Below are 15,905 nucleotides of genomic sequence, written 5' to 3' on the forward strand. Positions count from 1 at the left end.
AATAAGCACAGTAATAGAAACTACAGCTGTCAGATGAAAAGTAAAACAAGTTAAAGGTAAGCTTAAAATAGAAATACTTCAGTCAAGTACAAGTGCCTCAAAATCGCACTTAGTCATGCTTGTCAATGTGCAGTTCAGTCTCATTTGAAAAGATAATTTTGATAAAAGTGTTAAATGATACAATGTGTCACGCACCCCTCAGCACCTTCAGAGTCTCGATTGCCACATCTTTTATTACTCATTCTTGAATGACGGTCTGACTCAGCTTTGACTCAGGCATCTCTGCTAACCCTCCACTTCCTCCCTGAACTCATGTCTGTGCAAGACCAACATCAGAGCTCTAACAGTTTCATCATCCTCCTGATGAGTGACACACGGCTGTCAAAGTGTGAAAGCATTTCACAACAGGGTCCCAAAACCCAAATCAGGGAAATTTCATAACCAGAAAAACTACACTGATAGCCGTAGTTTTCGACAGCTTTGCTAAATATTCCAAACCTCTCGATTCAAGTTTGAACATTTTTGACAGCCCTGAAAGACCTTAACTGTAAATTATTATTTTACTGTATGAAGAGGTTAAAACATTTGGTGAGCACCATACGCCCACCCACCGGCCCTCCTATTTCCACCCTGTTGTGACGGAGGTTTTGTTGAGCACAAAAGACATAAAGCTATTTTACAGTCTATGTTTTTATCGAACACAAAGATGTAATAACATGTATATGTACAGTGTACAGTGTTTAATGCAATATTACATCAATATCAAAACACTTCATTAACATGGTGAGGCAATTTGCAAACATGACATAATTATGTCAAAGTATCTCAAATCAAAAAAGCTGCAAGTTAAATATTTGACTTAAAACATTTTCACTTGAACATATTTGATTAGTGGAAATATAGTGACTATAAAAACAAAATGCTTACAGCATTAATACATTTGGTTAGGTTTGTATATGTTTTACATATTACATATTATTACAGGTACTTTAAAAGGTTCTCGTAATAAAAGCTGATTTTAATTACAGGTTCCCTACATGGCCAGTGTCATTTGCCGACCGATTATAAAGTTCGTCCACAAAAAAGTGCTCAACAGTTTATTAGTTGGTTACAAAGTCAAATATGGCTTCAAGTTCAAAGCCTCTCATGATGTATAATAATAAAAATATCTCTTGTGTAGTGTTTGAAAACAATACATATTAGTGCATGATAATTATATAAAGGTTAGATGGGTTAAGTTAATGCTGAATACAGTGTTAAATACACTGTTGTTTGATTTTTTAAATATGTTTACGCTTACATAATCATCAGAAGAGCAGCCACAACGCATGTCGATAAAAAGTAAAAAACAATTAAAAGATATATATGAAAAACATCGTTAACTTAACAGAGGAATATTTCCAATGCATTACGCAGGATATCATGATACAATAACAAACAGTAAAAACAAGACCATGTGTCTGTGTACAACATTCAAAATGCAGAAGGTAAAAACATTTTTGTGACTTTTAGTAAATATAGCAAATAAAAATATTATATATAACACCAACAAGTTTACCCTGTAAAACACAGACAACACGATTACCCTGTAAAATGAGACTTTGTCATTTGAGCCAATCTAAATCAGAGCGCACAGAACAACACAAAAAACACAAAATGACATCATCTCCTGCCTGCAGCCTGTGTCAGTCTTCATGTGAACTGGAAGCTGTGAGATTTCAAACACGCCATCCTCTCACTCCAACAGCACAGACGTCTTTCCCATAGCAGTTGTATTGAATGTAGAGATCGCCGACGGTTCTGACTCACTCATTCATACCGAGTGGTTGTTTGATATCTTCTCTAGCTGTCTGTACATCGTCCTTGTTTTCTCACACTTCTTCTTTCTTGTTTCTCAGGTTTCTGGCCTTATGCGTTGGCGGTGTGCACGTCTCTGCCCGCCTGCGTTTTCCTGTGGGAAAGAAAATAAGACAATGGTATAAAAACATATGAATGTCGATCAATCATTTACTCTGCGGTAGAGATTTGATCTCCATGGGCTAGTCTAAATGAGCAGAAATAGCCGTAAGACAGAGTTTTATCATTTCCTCGAGTCAAACAGAGTTGTTGCCAGATTTTTAAGGATATTTTCTTCATAACTACATGTAGTCTTTGATTTCAACATCGATTTCTGTTCCATTACACATGTTTAACTTTTTAATAATTTAGCCAACATCTCTGCATGGTGGGCAGGGACACTGACTTTTATGTCAGGATATAATTGGGTTTACAGCTCATTCCTTTAATTGTCTGAGGATGGAGAACGCTTTGTTATCAGAGTGAAAGGAAACAGATTACAGCCGGTGTTTAGACTTCTCAACAAGTAGGTTTGCTGTTTATGGGAATGAGTGAACATACTCGTTTTTGGTAAGCGGGGCTTTGTCGCAGGTGATCTCTGTGAGCTGCCCCCCCTCCTTAGTGAGTGTCTGCACCCCCGCCTCGGAATGTTGCACGCTGCCTCTCGGAGTGGATATACCCTTCAGCTTCACTTCTCTGCCGTCAAACAAAGGTTTGAAATATGATGATGACAATTTAATGACGGACAAAAGTAGTGGAAATATACATGAATACTTTTCCAACACCTACTCACCCGTTGGTTCCTTCTCCTTCTCCAAGCATTTGGAGGCCTGGGACTTTCTGCCCAAAGACTTTCACAGCGATGGACATGAGCAGGCCGCAGCGGTTTCTGTAGCAGCAGGTGGCGTCGACCACCAGGAATACCACCAGGAAGATCGCCATGACGATGGCAACCACGCGGCCTTTGGTCATGCTGCTCACTTTGACTGGATGAGGGAGATGAAAGAGTCAAGGTGACCGAACTGAAAGTATGGCAAACATCTCCATTGTGGCAAGCAACACATTTTTTGTGAGTGGATCTGTCACGCCACAATGTCGAGGTGCAGTTAATCTCTAATTGTGTCACCGCTCCCAGTTCATAGTTTAGGCCAGTTTAAGTGTGTGATATAAGGAGTGAAAGGCCCCATACCAGGCTGATCTGCAATGGTGAAGTTGAACATGGCAGGGATAGAGGAACCATTCGAGTTGACGGACAAAACTTCCAGTTGATAGTCTGAGCCGTAGGACAGATCTTGAAGGGAGACAGAGTCAGCATTGGACGGCAGCTGAATCTCTTTCCAGTCAGTTCCCTCTTTATCCTGAGAGAGCATAGGAACCGAAGGATGAAAGTAAGGAAACAACACAAACAAAAGGAGAGATTCATTGAGAAAGATAGAGACAGGCTCACACGGGGTCTCTTACCTGTCTGTATCGTACGTCAAAGTGCAGCAGAGGAGTTCCACCATCATCAGTCTGTTTAAGGGGGACAGAGAAGGAGTTGCCCTCTACTTTCATCTCATTGGACAACAACACAGCGCTGTCTGGTTCACCTACGGACAGGAGGCAAAGAGAAAAGAAAGAATTTCTGACCAACTGATGAGCTTCCATGATATAGACAAATATATACAGGTTGACTGGGCATGTCAGTTTATTTTGTCATTGTTTAGTGGATCACTGTGGGTACTTTACCTCCTGAGGATGGATCACAGGGGATTAAATGGTGTCATCAGCAGCATGAATGAACGTCAGGCAGCAGATGACAGTTGCATGAAAGATGAATAAGAATAATGAGTGATGGCAGATGAGGAGGAAAAGCCTTGCTTGTAAGACATATCAACACAAGCATGCAGGAATACTTGCACCTACACTAAACACACATTGTACATCATGTAAATATGTATACAATGCTCCACACATATGATATATGGATGTGGTGTGTGTTGACAGTGATTGTTGCTAATGTAGTGTGTGTACCACTTACGTAATCCCTGGGTGCGGACGGTGTTTTTGTCTGAGAACTGTCCCACTCCCACTGCATTCAAGGCAGCCAAACGCACTGTGTACAACGTGTACGGCTTGAGGGAGGGGATGGCTAGGAGATCTACAGAATGATTGAATGTGAGTTGATGGTATAAGCAGTTTAAAGTATAGATGATTCACTCACTGATCTGATTTTCTCCTGAGAGTCATGATACACAACTATAAAAGCCCCTTTGAAAAACAGATGTTTCACCTGAAGCTGGGATTGTGATCTCCTTCCACTGCTCCGCTGCACTTTGCCTCCACTGCAGGACGAAGCTTGTGATCGGTGTTCCTCCACTGATGGGTGGGGTTTTGAGGGAGAAGAGGACTGAGGTTAGTCCAGGTGAGACTGACAGGTAGTGAGGCGGACCAGGCTGGGCTGTGTGTAAGGAGGCAGGTCAGAGAAAGATAGAAACGTGTAAGTGTCACGGTTATAAGTAAAGATTAAATCTACTCAAAGGCAAAGACAGACATAAACTCTTACTGTGTATTGCAACGTCTCTCGATGCGTTTCCGGAGGTGCTGACAGCCATGCAAGAATATATTCCACCATCAGAGGGCACTACCTCATTAATCACCAACGCACCATCAACAACATGGACAAGACCAGAGGCAGAGTCCTGACAGAGGGAGGCACAAAAGGAAATGTCCAATCATATATTGGACCAATCTTAAGTCTATAAATGCTCAAATATAACGTTGTTGAAAGTGTTGAAAGTTAACATGCGGCAACAGTAACATGGAGTTAACTAGACTGGACTGTCAGAGCTGTAGGGGCTGAACAATACTGGCTACAAATGTCAGATTGATTGAGACTTGCAGCTGATGCTGTGTGTGTGTGTGTGTGTGTGTGTGTGTGTGTGTGTGTGTGTGTGTGTGTGTGTGTGTGTGTGTGTCTGTGTGTGTGTACCATAAACTCTTACCAGTGTGCGTCCGTTGTGCTTGTTGAGCCAGTATTGCTCAGGTTGAGGATGGCCAGAGACGTTACAGGACACGGACACTCTCTCGCCCACTGATACACTCTGCTGCTCTGCTGACACAAACACCTCTGGGGCCTCTGAAATGAAACATCTCAAGTGTCATCATAGCACAACAGGATACAGTAAACATGTCCCCAATAGCAGGTTCATGTAGTGATTATAAGTTCATTTTTATTGTGTGTCGTTGTTTGTTGTGTTTTGGTGATCTAATGAAGGGGTGGAAAAATATCATATAAAAATTGAACTTACCATAAACATGAAGCATAATGGTGGCACTGCTCTCAGCTATCTTGTTGGTGGCGGTGCAGATGTACTCTCCGTAGTCGTTCCTGGTAACAGACCTGATGGTCAACTCGCTGCTGTCTGAGTTAAACTGATGATGTGAAGGGTCAAACGTCGCCGGCCTGGGAGGAGGACAAGCAGAGCAGAACACATAATGAGTAATGCTACGGGGATTTGTTATTCATATGGATTTTAAACACTGGGGCATGTCATGCAGATATTTGATATTGCCAGAGACCACACACACACACACACACACACACGCACACACACACCTCCCAAAGTCAGATGATGACTTACATGATCCAGGTGATGTTGGGTTTTGGTAGACCATCCACCAAACACACCAGGGAAACATTCGTTTCTGGTCCGGCAATCACTTTTTTCACCACTTCTCTCAGATGCACAGAAGGAGGAGCTGCAGGAGGGAATTGCATTTTTTATTCCAAATCATGCATTGTTTACACTTCAGTTTTATTACGGCATCATTATGACTCAAAGCTAAATTAAGCCATCCCTAACCATAACACTCATTGGCACAATTATGTTATATATCAGAGCCAGAAAAGATCTTTGTGTCATAAACTGTCTGTCAACCCCTGACCACTATTTAATATTCATGTGTAAAAGAAACCGACCATTGACAACAACAGTGATGGAGAGATGCTGATTGATGGACCTTCCTCTGATCTGAGCCTCACACACGTACGTCCCAGCATCCTCTCGCTTCACTTTCTCAATGAGGACTGAGTTATCAGGCAGCCGATGCACACGACGTCTGGCTGAAGTCAGAGATGGCAGGACAGAAATGCAGAGACAGACAGAGTGATTTTAAAGATTAGAAAAATGGTAACGGCAGAGGCAAAAAACACAAAAAAAGACAGAAAAGAAAGTTATGTTGCTGCATGAGAGTCCAATATTCAGTCATGTCAAATTTACAAAATGTGAAAAGCTTTTTTGTAAACTACGAAATAACCCTTCAAACATCAGGAGAGGTCCATGCCCAGGGTGCTGGTCCTACCATCAGAGGAGATTCCTTCTCTGTGTCTGAGCCAGTGAACATCTACGGCTGGCTGGCCGGTCACCAGACATGGCACCAATCCATCAGTGCCGTTCAGAAACTCATGGTAGGTTTTGGTGCTCCCAAATGATGGACCCTCTGACAAAAGAAGAGAATGCTTAAGATGCTTACTTTCTATGCAACACAGAAAGAAAGTGAAGGGTATCATCAACAAAATGTGGGTTGGTTCATTAAACAATATGCTGAATATTACCAATTTCTATTTCCAAGCTAAATAAAAGATTAGTTACAGTAGACGGGTTCAGCAACAACTGCCATCTGTTACGTACCATAAACATACAGCATTGTGAAAACTTCATCTTTGCCTCCGTTGTCGAATTCACACAGACAGGTATATCTGCCCGCATCCTGCATCGTAGCCTTCTGAATGACCAATGTAGAAGTAGACTCATCCATCCTTGACACCCCGTCTTCAACGTCATTCCCGTCCTTCGTCCACGTTATATCGCCCTCTCCCCCAGCTAGGACAGGAGAGGAGCAGCGAAGTAGGAAGAGACAGAGTGAAAATAAATGCTTTAACATGCTTACTTTGAAACATCTAGAGGAACTTTTCAAACTGAAAAATGTCATTCACATGGACGAGCTTCATTAGTCATCAAATTAAATTGAAATGACTCACCTTTACACAACAGTAAGAGCTCTTCTCCCACCTCAATGTCCGGCTTAGCAATGATGTTCATCGTTGCATCTAGAGGAAGAGGAGAAGAGTTTTGTTTTTGTTTTCCGAAAAAAAGCATTTAGAACCCAATAGTTATGAAATATATGTGTTCCCGATTAATGCTCTGCAGGAGAGCAAACATTGAGCTGATGACCAAACAGTTTGATTTAACGTCCACATTGTAAATCCTTGTGATTACTACACTTACTTTGGCAGAAATAAATTAACAACAAAAATACAAATTCACTGAGAGTAAATAAAATTATTTATCTTTTTTAAACATAAAGAATAGGCTGAAATAACACATGTAGCCATGTTATTAGTACATTATGACATAATGTCTGTTGAAAAATAACAAAGTAGGTCAGGTTGCAAAAAAGAGGTTTGAAGCACCTGACATTAAGATCATCTGAACTGAGGACATCAACAAAAGCTGATCCCAAAATGTAAGCTCAATATCTTGCTTATTTATTATTAAAACTATAAAACTAATTTAATCTAATTTATCAGCTTTTTAAGCAGCAAAAAGATGTCAACTGTTTTATCTGGGGGGGTTTTCTAACTGTTTAAACCGGCAGAATCCAACTGATACTTGTCTTTTCCTTGTTTATACAAACCACAAACTTTATATTTGGGACAAAACAGTCAGATATTGGTTATTTCCCAAAATATTCCTGCTTACAATTTAAATCACCAACATAAACCTACTTTTGCTCTAAGTCTCCATATTCTAGCCATGCAGTGTGTATTAAAACATATCATTATGACTCTGTCTTTCTTGCAGAAATCTCAATAAAGTCAACAGATCTTACCTGTGCCGTGCAGCAGCAGCATCAAGGCCATCTTTAGGATGACAGCTGATTGCTTCGTCATGTTCACCCGGCTGCTGATTGGCAATCCTGTATGACTTGAGATCAAAACTCTGCAGTTTGTCTGTTGAGTCTGAAGGTTTTCCAGTCAGCACAGCTGGACAGAATGCCCAAATACTTTTCTGATAAAGTAACCTCACACCTCAAGTATATGTGACTCACACTGACAAGCAGACACCTGCTATTTCCTAACCACCTAACATGAGCATGATAGGGAGAGGGTCCTTGTCAGAGGTTATATAGGAGCAGAAGAGATGAGAGGAAACAAGAGAGGGGTGGGGGAGAGAGAGAGAGCGAGAGAGAGAAAGAAAGCATTGCTCTCTCATCCTCCTTTAACCCCAACCAAGTTACTGTTGGAGAAATGGGAGGAGGTGACTGAATGACGTCCGTGCCCCTCTCATTCCAATCTTTTTCTCTCTTTTCCTTGACTAACAATTGTCCCTATACCTGTCCTTTGTCTGTCCCTTTTTTTCTAGTTTTTTTACCTCTCCTCTCTCTGTCTCTCGCCTTCTCTCACTCCACCCTGTTCCCTCTCTCTTCCTCCAGGCCACCGGATGAAAGCCCCCTCAGGGGAAGAAGAGATGGGGAAAAGATATTTTTATCATTCCAACAAACTGCTCACCCAGCGTGCCGAACACTGCCATCGTTCACATTTCCTGAAAACGTACGTCCTTTAGGATGCTGAAATCAACGACCTCAATGACACCCATTCTACTGCAAAGAAAACATTTTCTTAACTTAACTTAACAGCTCAGACCCGGTGATTGCAAAATAAACTGTATGTGAGGGTGTTGATCGTGACTTAGGCCTAGAACATTTAATCATCTAATTCATGTAGTCAAGTCAAAGTCACATCAAAGTAGACTTAAAAGTAACATTTTGATTAAAGTCAGTGGTGTGTTGACGCCGGTGGCTTTTTGAATTAGCATCATTAGGCTTTATAAATTTGAATCAAATTCATTTTAAACAGCAGACATTTTGAGTTAGTAGGAAAAACACTAGTCTTACTTATAACATTAAGAATGGCTCCGCTCTATTCAAGTTTCCCCATAAGCCATGACAGTGTGACTGTGAGCCAGCGTGACCAATACCAGGAGCCTGAAAACGGAAGCAGCTAGATGAAGTTCAGCCTTCATTCTTTACACCTGTGCTTTTCTACTGTGACATGTCAAAGTGCCTGCTGTGAACCACTGGGATCATCTGGGGGGGAAGAATCATGCATTGGGTTCATCACAAAACTCTGAACATCAGTTTTGGTCTTTTGCCAAATGGTGATGCTTCGTGCTTTACGTAAAAGGGATTAAGGGGTCAGCAAAATGAGTATCCCAAACTGAAACACCCAATCCCACAGCTTACTGTACGTCACTACTCTTTCATCGTGTGGCGTTAGTGCCTGTTGCCAGTCAAGTTGCGTTCCTCTGGGTCCTATCACTTCTATTGGCCAACAGCCAGCCAGCCCCTCCCACCTCCCCCGTGATAGCCTATCAGTGTCTCTACGCCGCCGTCCGACCAGCCAATGAAACGGGCAGAGAGTCCGAAGGGGCCACCTATCAGGTTGATTATCAGGAAGCGCTATTATGGCTCATTAGGTCGGAGTGTGCTCATAACGAGGGCTGTTAACGAGGGCCATTAACGAGGGTGGGCACACACACAGCTGCCCTGCATCACATATCGTTTGAGCACTTCTTGTTGACTCTCGTAAATGTTTCAATTGATTCTGCTGTGCACATTGTGTTACTGCAGGCCCAAGGCTCAACAACAACAACAACAAATCGATACTCAAACATTATGCAGTCACTCAGAGACTATATGTTTTGAGGACATGTTGAAGTCATTATGAGCATCATTCTGGCCTACTCCATCTTATTCTTATTCTCCAAAGTGTTTTGGTCAATATATACATCTACACATTAAATTTAAAACATTTTAAATACGTTTTTAACCGGAACCAGTGTGGACAGACAAAGTTACTTGTCTTCTCCACCCACACAGAGAAAGCAGCTCATTACAGTTACAGTCCTTCGTTAGCACCTAAACTGGATCTGTTTAGGTGCTTGCTTATGCGTTTTGAAAATACGGTCACGTACTTGAAACACGTGACTACACAACATTTTCGAGTTAAGGACAAAAAAGATGCTTGCGTTGCAGTTACGTCTGTAAAACGTGAGTGAAGCTCGAGCTGTTTTGGTGTAGAGTGCTGCATCAGCTAAAATGGTTGTGTATCTATAAAACGATGCTGAAGCACGTCCTGTGGAGGAACCCTCTTCAGAGGTGCATTAACCGATAATCTTTAACAATGATTTAAACCTGTTAACCCACAGCTAACCTTAATAATAAAAAAACATTAATGATAGTTTGTTAGTGCAGCTTTAGGTAACATATTATTCTTCCCAATGATCCGGTGTCAGAAAACCACATGGATGCATTGGAGCATAGCTTCTACTGTATCATAAAAACTCTTATGTTCAGTCTTTATATATATATAATTGATACAGACACAACAATGTATACACAAACAGCTACATGTAACACACAGACAATGATGTGACAGTTGAAGACAGGAGGACGAGACAGGCAGGAAGAGAGACAGACTCTCGTGACTGGAGAAAACACACCCTCACGCTCTGGATAAAACAGACCTGCGTGTGTGTGTGTGTGTGTGCATGTCTTCAAGTATCCTGGCTATGATAAGCTTGGCTTTATGGTTTATGTAACTTTAACCTCAGTAAACTGTGTTGTCAAAGGCAAAACACTACACACATAATTGTTTGTCCCCTTTTGGATATCATGTTGGGATATTAGGATATTCTTGCACTGAACACAGACGTATTGTTCCTTTTATGTTTGACTGAGCTCTGATCAGTGGTGTTTGCAATATTGTGCTTGACAAACGGACGGATGCAGATTCACAGTCCCAGTCTTACATTCAGAAGAAAATATGAGGATTAAGATAAGGATTAACCTTCACTTGTGCAAACCCTTCTGCAGAAAGTATATCTCAATTATTCAACAATTGCTAGAGCTTCCTTGTCTCCACTTTATAACAATTTAAATAATAAAAAAGGAATCAAATTCCTACGGCTGACAGGATATTAAATATTTCCCTTCAAAGTAAAAAAAAACTAAAGTATTAATAATGTAGAAAATAAATCAAAATTAGGAGCAATCATACCATCGTTCCAATACAGTGCAACAATGTCGTCACTCTATAGTATTACTGTAACATCAAGATGCAGGAAGAACTCAAAAAGATAATAATCAGTGCTTAGCTTGCACACGTGACACCAGAATGGTTTGTGCGTAATGCCACTGCCAGACTTATCCTCTCCACCCAGCGGAAAGTATGTTTGACGTAAACTAAAGAGCAGCACCATCACCGTGTGTGTGTGTTCTCTTCACAAGATTAGCTCACTGAAATGAGCTCTGAACAGTTTGATATCATTAATCATTAAAAAGGCTAGATGTGGATTTGGAGTTAAAAGGTTCAATCGGACTCATTAAAAGTGAGCAGTTACTTTCAAAGTGTCTTTGAAAGCTTGTTCAGGGCGATTATTGGAGAAGATTAGAGCAAATAACAGCCTAAACTACCAAAGTGTTCAATATTTGAGACAGGAGTATTCATTTCTTTGATTCTTTTGCTTCCACACCCTTCAGTCAAGCTCCAGCAATCTCCAAGGTCAAGCTATGATCATCTGTAAAATTAAAAAATACTGATTTGATCAGTTAAAAGTCAAACTCAAAAAGGTGAAACTGAAAACATTAGATTGACTCAGACTGTGAAAATCTTTTGTTGGGCAGTTGTTTTCGTCACACATTTCCCTTTACAGTAACTAATATAACTGCGTTTGTATTCATTGTGTCTCTGTTTCAAGATAAATGAATGGACACATAACTTTACACTGATTTGAATAAACGTTTAAGGATGTCAGAATAATTTTCATGATTACTTTAGTCCCACTTTGTTGCAGCCCTCTATTTATCACTCTGCTCTGTTACAATATACTGAGTATTTAGTAATTATACGACAACTGGTTAGCACATATCATCTTACCTTTAATATGTATGCAAAATGTATACAATTTACTTAAGAGGACAAAAATGTAAACTACCAGGATCTTTTAGTTTGCAAAAACCATCATGCAACAGTGCAGTTGTAATTAACATCACACTAATCCAAGTGCTGCTTATTCCTCGCACGCAGAGCCATGGTTTGTGCTCACATCTGTAACATAATCACCGTTACTAAAATAGTGTCAGACCGGACGACTCTAAACAAAAGAAAAACTTCACTTCTCCTCTAGATTCTCGATTGTTACCACTGTGAAAGTGACAGCAGTGCAGCGTCTGGCTATATTTATCCAGCGTATATTTATACACAGAGAAGACAGTGAACGAGACGCCCTGAGGTCATCTAAACCTCCGTTTACGCCAACCATTGTTGTCACATAAACAACTAATAAACAAACACAGCGGTGTGTTCTCCTCCTGTACACCATGTGTGCGTGCATAGTGTGTTTTTACTGTGTTGTGTCTATTCTGGACCGGACCGTTCCAGCGTTTAGCCAGACCTCTGCACCGTCTTCAGCTAATAATGGGAGTGACCCGGTCTACGTCCTGCTCTGTGCTCCTCTCTTCCTGGCCTCTTGTGCTATACAGGAAACTCATCGTGGATCAGCCGAGGCCACAGGCAGGTGATAGACACAGGCTTCTAAAATCTGTCCGTCTGCTCGGTTAGCATCTGGGATTTTTTGTCAGGGCCCAACCGCAGTGCACAGGCAGGATGAACTTCATTTAGATAAACTATGGCTGTGCAAGCCAAAAGTCAGGGGCACAGCACCCCACTATGCCCACCGAAAGAAGAGGAGGAGGATATGAGGAGGCGAGAGTGGCAAAAAGGGATTCCTCATCAAACAGTTAGGCAGTCTAAACAATCCTGATGTCGCCATCAGATATTTCATCTGAACATCTAAGTCGAGACTCTGGCGGATCCAGCTGCAGATGTTCCATCGCTCCGATTAAATTATAGCCTCGCAACAACAATCAGAGTGTGAGAACTGAGCACTACAGAGCGCACTATAGGAATTACTTCATTTTACATCAAGAGGAACAACTGATCGAAATGGTACTGAAGCATTTATGAACACACAGCAATAGGATGTTTGAGAATAATCTGGGTCTGACATAAATGTTTGGTGCTTAAATCTAGAGCTGTTTTCCACTAAGTTCTCATCTTCAAGTCGTTTTTTTAATTGTGTAATGTGCGATGGCAATTTAGATCTGTTGACAAGTTGAAGGAAAATGTGCTATATTTAGTGAAGAAATGATGAAGTACTCACTCACACACATTCAATCCATCATCAATCTGTCATCTGAAGCCAGCCTCTGTCATTGTTACTGTAAGTCACTGAAATTCAAAATACAATCAGCAACAACAATAGTAGGAAGACAGATGGTAGGCTGGTAGCTTGTCTAGAAACCAAGCATCTTTAAATGTGCTTAGAATAATCAACTGTCTTTATTGTAGACAAACAAAGCAGCGTGTCATATGAGTTTCTGGTTTGGCCCTAACTTTCTCTTCTTACTTGCTGCTCAGATGAACTTAGCCCCATAAACCTGCTCAGGCAAGTTTCAAATTAGATTTGTTTTCCATTTAGAATCAGTAAGTTACCAAAGCATTAAATCTTATACAATGGGGAACGTTTCCATTGACATTTTGAACTGAAGGGGAAGCTGTTGACCCTATCCCAGCTAAGTAATACAAACAATGTTTACTAGACTGGAGCCCTGTTTATTTGAATCATAGTTTATTTTGCATGCCATCCACGCTGAATGAATTCATGTCAAACACCGCAGCTGGCAGCGAGCGGTTTGCCAGCAGCTGATATTTTACTAGAGTTTCCGTTAAGGATGTTTTCTTCCAAACACATGCAGCGTCTCATTTAGCAGACATCATTACAACGGCCTGCTGTGCTTTTCAGTCAGTTGCCTGATGATGTTGAGAGAATGAGAGAAAAACTTTTATCTAGTAGGGAACTGGTGCGTACAGGATTTTTGGTTGGAAAGTGGAAGCATTTAAGTTGACGCAATGTAAAGAACAACAACAGATATTTATTTACATTTAAGAAGTGGACGGGGTGACGGTTCAGTGACAGTGTTGGGTATACTGGAACGTAGCCTCTCCATGCTACATTAGTGCAAGTTATTTGTTAGCGGGCCTTATCTAAGCTTCTAGTGTTGACTGAAACCTTTTCTTTTGTTGAGCTGTTGCCTTGGAGAGTTGGTGAAGGGAAAAGGGAATGTTTCATACATAAACATACAGTACATTCTCTCTCACACACACACACACACTCACAATAAAATACTTTCGTAGCGGTTCAGTAGGTCGTGGTTGGTGTGAAGAGAGGCTCGTGAGGAGCGGCATACAAACTGAGGCTATACTGTATCGCATGAAATCAAACAGCTCAGCTCTATTTGACCAAAACAGAATGTGTCATCATCGTTGAAGCCTAGCACTCACCCTCAGCTTCCCACTCAAGTACACACTGTTAGCTCTGCCAGCACGTTTGCTGTATTTTGTACTGTTAGCACTGTTAGCACTGTTAGCAATGAGCCACTGGCTTAGGCGTCGCCATGTTGAGAGCCATTGAGGGGCAAACGAAATGCTCCCAATCTCGTATTTAGCACCTTAAATATGAGGCTTCAACAGGCTGAGTTATAAAAATCAAGTAGGCATCTTCCAATCTTATAACCTTTTAAATACAATATTGTCTTTGTCTGTTTTTCTGTTCCCTTGTAGAGCGATAGATTCAAGATAAAAGAGAACATTTTATACTAAAAAATATAAAATATACCCACTTTATTTGAGTAACTCAACCTGTTGAAGCCACATATTGAGCTTTTTTACAGACAATGCAGGTGTTAGCTTATAAAACTAAGGCTGTAGGTATTATTTTCAACTGCATCTGTTTTCAACTGCATCGTCGCACCACGAGAAGCTCCACTTTGACATTTAGGCATTTCAGTGTTCGCTCACAGGCACATTGAAAATACATCAATAACCAGTTTGATATATATAGTTATTTAGCATCAGCTACATTCTGAGCTCCAAGACAATCCCATAGTATGACTATTTTTTAATCAGTCTTTGAAATACTCAACTTGCTGTGTGTAACAACAATCTCGCCGGATGTTGATATAAATGCTGCGTAAATACAATCACAGCGGACCATAAAAGCCACCATCCACGTGCGCCTGCCAGTCTGCCGATGTGACCTGCAGCTGGTCAAACCTACGTGACTGTTGTTGTGTCTGAGCGTCATTCAGGGATTTCTGCTGTTTATTTTGTTTGGTCTTTTTTGGGCCTCTCTGATCACTTCCTCTTACGCTCTGCAGTGCTACTCATATCGTCATCCCTTTTGCCCCCTCCCAAAAAACACACCCACCCAGACACCCAACAGGCATGTGTGTAGTGTCACGCATACAGGAAGAGAGACGGGCTGCTGAAACAATAGAGAGACATTGTAGCTGCAGCCAGGAGCTGCAGCCCAGACGAGGCAGTGGCCTCGTCTACATAATATAGAGACATGTTAATTCAAGGAATCATTTTTGCTGGTTTATATATTGCTGATTGATTTCTTAGTAAGTGTGTATGTTATAGTTTTGTATTTGTTTTTTGAGAATCTCTGATCAATGAATGACAACAGATAGAAAGAAGCAAAAAAAAGAACCTTTAAGTTTTATACTTACAGACAATATGGGACTAAACACCATATATCCTGGCTCCCTAAAGTCTCTTGTTTATTTTATTTAAGATGGCGCCCAGCAGGTGAATAATATGGCTGTCCTCTCAGGACATTTGTCTGGGGGCTTTGGCTCTTTTGACCCTCCTCCCTCCCAGTCTCTCTGCCTGACTGTCTGTGTCTCTACGTGACCGGTCCAGAGTGCCAGTGGAGGCCGCCATGGCAGCAGATAACACTAACTAGTTTCCTGCCATTACTGCTAATTGCCCCACGGCCCGGAACTGCAGACACCCTGGGTGGGGCGTGACTGAAGAGTGTGCGTGTGTCTGTGTGTGGGAAATGTACGTTCTTCACATATCTGCAAATGTTACCTACCTGTTTACATGGCTGAATTTATCT

At 41.2% G+C, this 15,905-nt stretch overlaps 1 protein-coding gene across 1 annotated transcript; it reads right to left on the reverse strand.

The window, feature by feature from the left end:
* Positions 1-1,738: 1,738 nt before the first annotated feature.
* ncam3 (neural cell adhesion molecule 3) lies at positions 1,739-6,977 on the reverse strand (the record flags this gene model as incomplete). The annotated part of the gene is made up of 15 exons (XM_079165413.1): positions 1,739-1,951; positions 2,398-2,532; positions 2,630-2,816; positions 3,026-3,194; positions 3,298-3,425; positions 3,857-3,976; positions 4,109-4,276; positions 4,382-4,517; positions 4,821-4,954; positions 5,127-5,281; positions 5,460-5,577; positions 5,798-5,941; positions 6,181-6,318; positions 6,510-6,701; positions 6,860-6,977. 15 exons carry the CDS (start codon positions 6,975-6,977, stop codon positions 1,909-1,911), a joined length of 2,085 nt encoding a protein of 694 aa, XP_079021539.1. The 3' UTR covers positions 1,739-1,908.
* Between the last annotated feature and the right edge of the window lie 8,928 nt (positions 6,978-15,905).

Source organism: Pholis gunnellus (genome assembly GCF_910591455.1).
Source record: "Pholis gunnellus genome assembly, chromosome: 8".
NCBI classification, from domain to species: domain Eukaryota; kingdom Metazoa; phylum Chordata; class Actinopteri; order Perciformes; family Pholidae; genus Pholis; species Pholis gunnellus.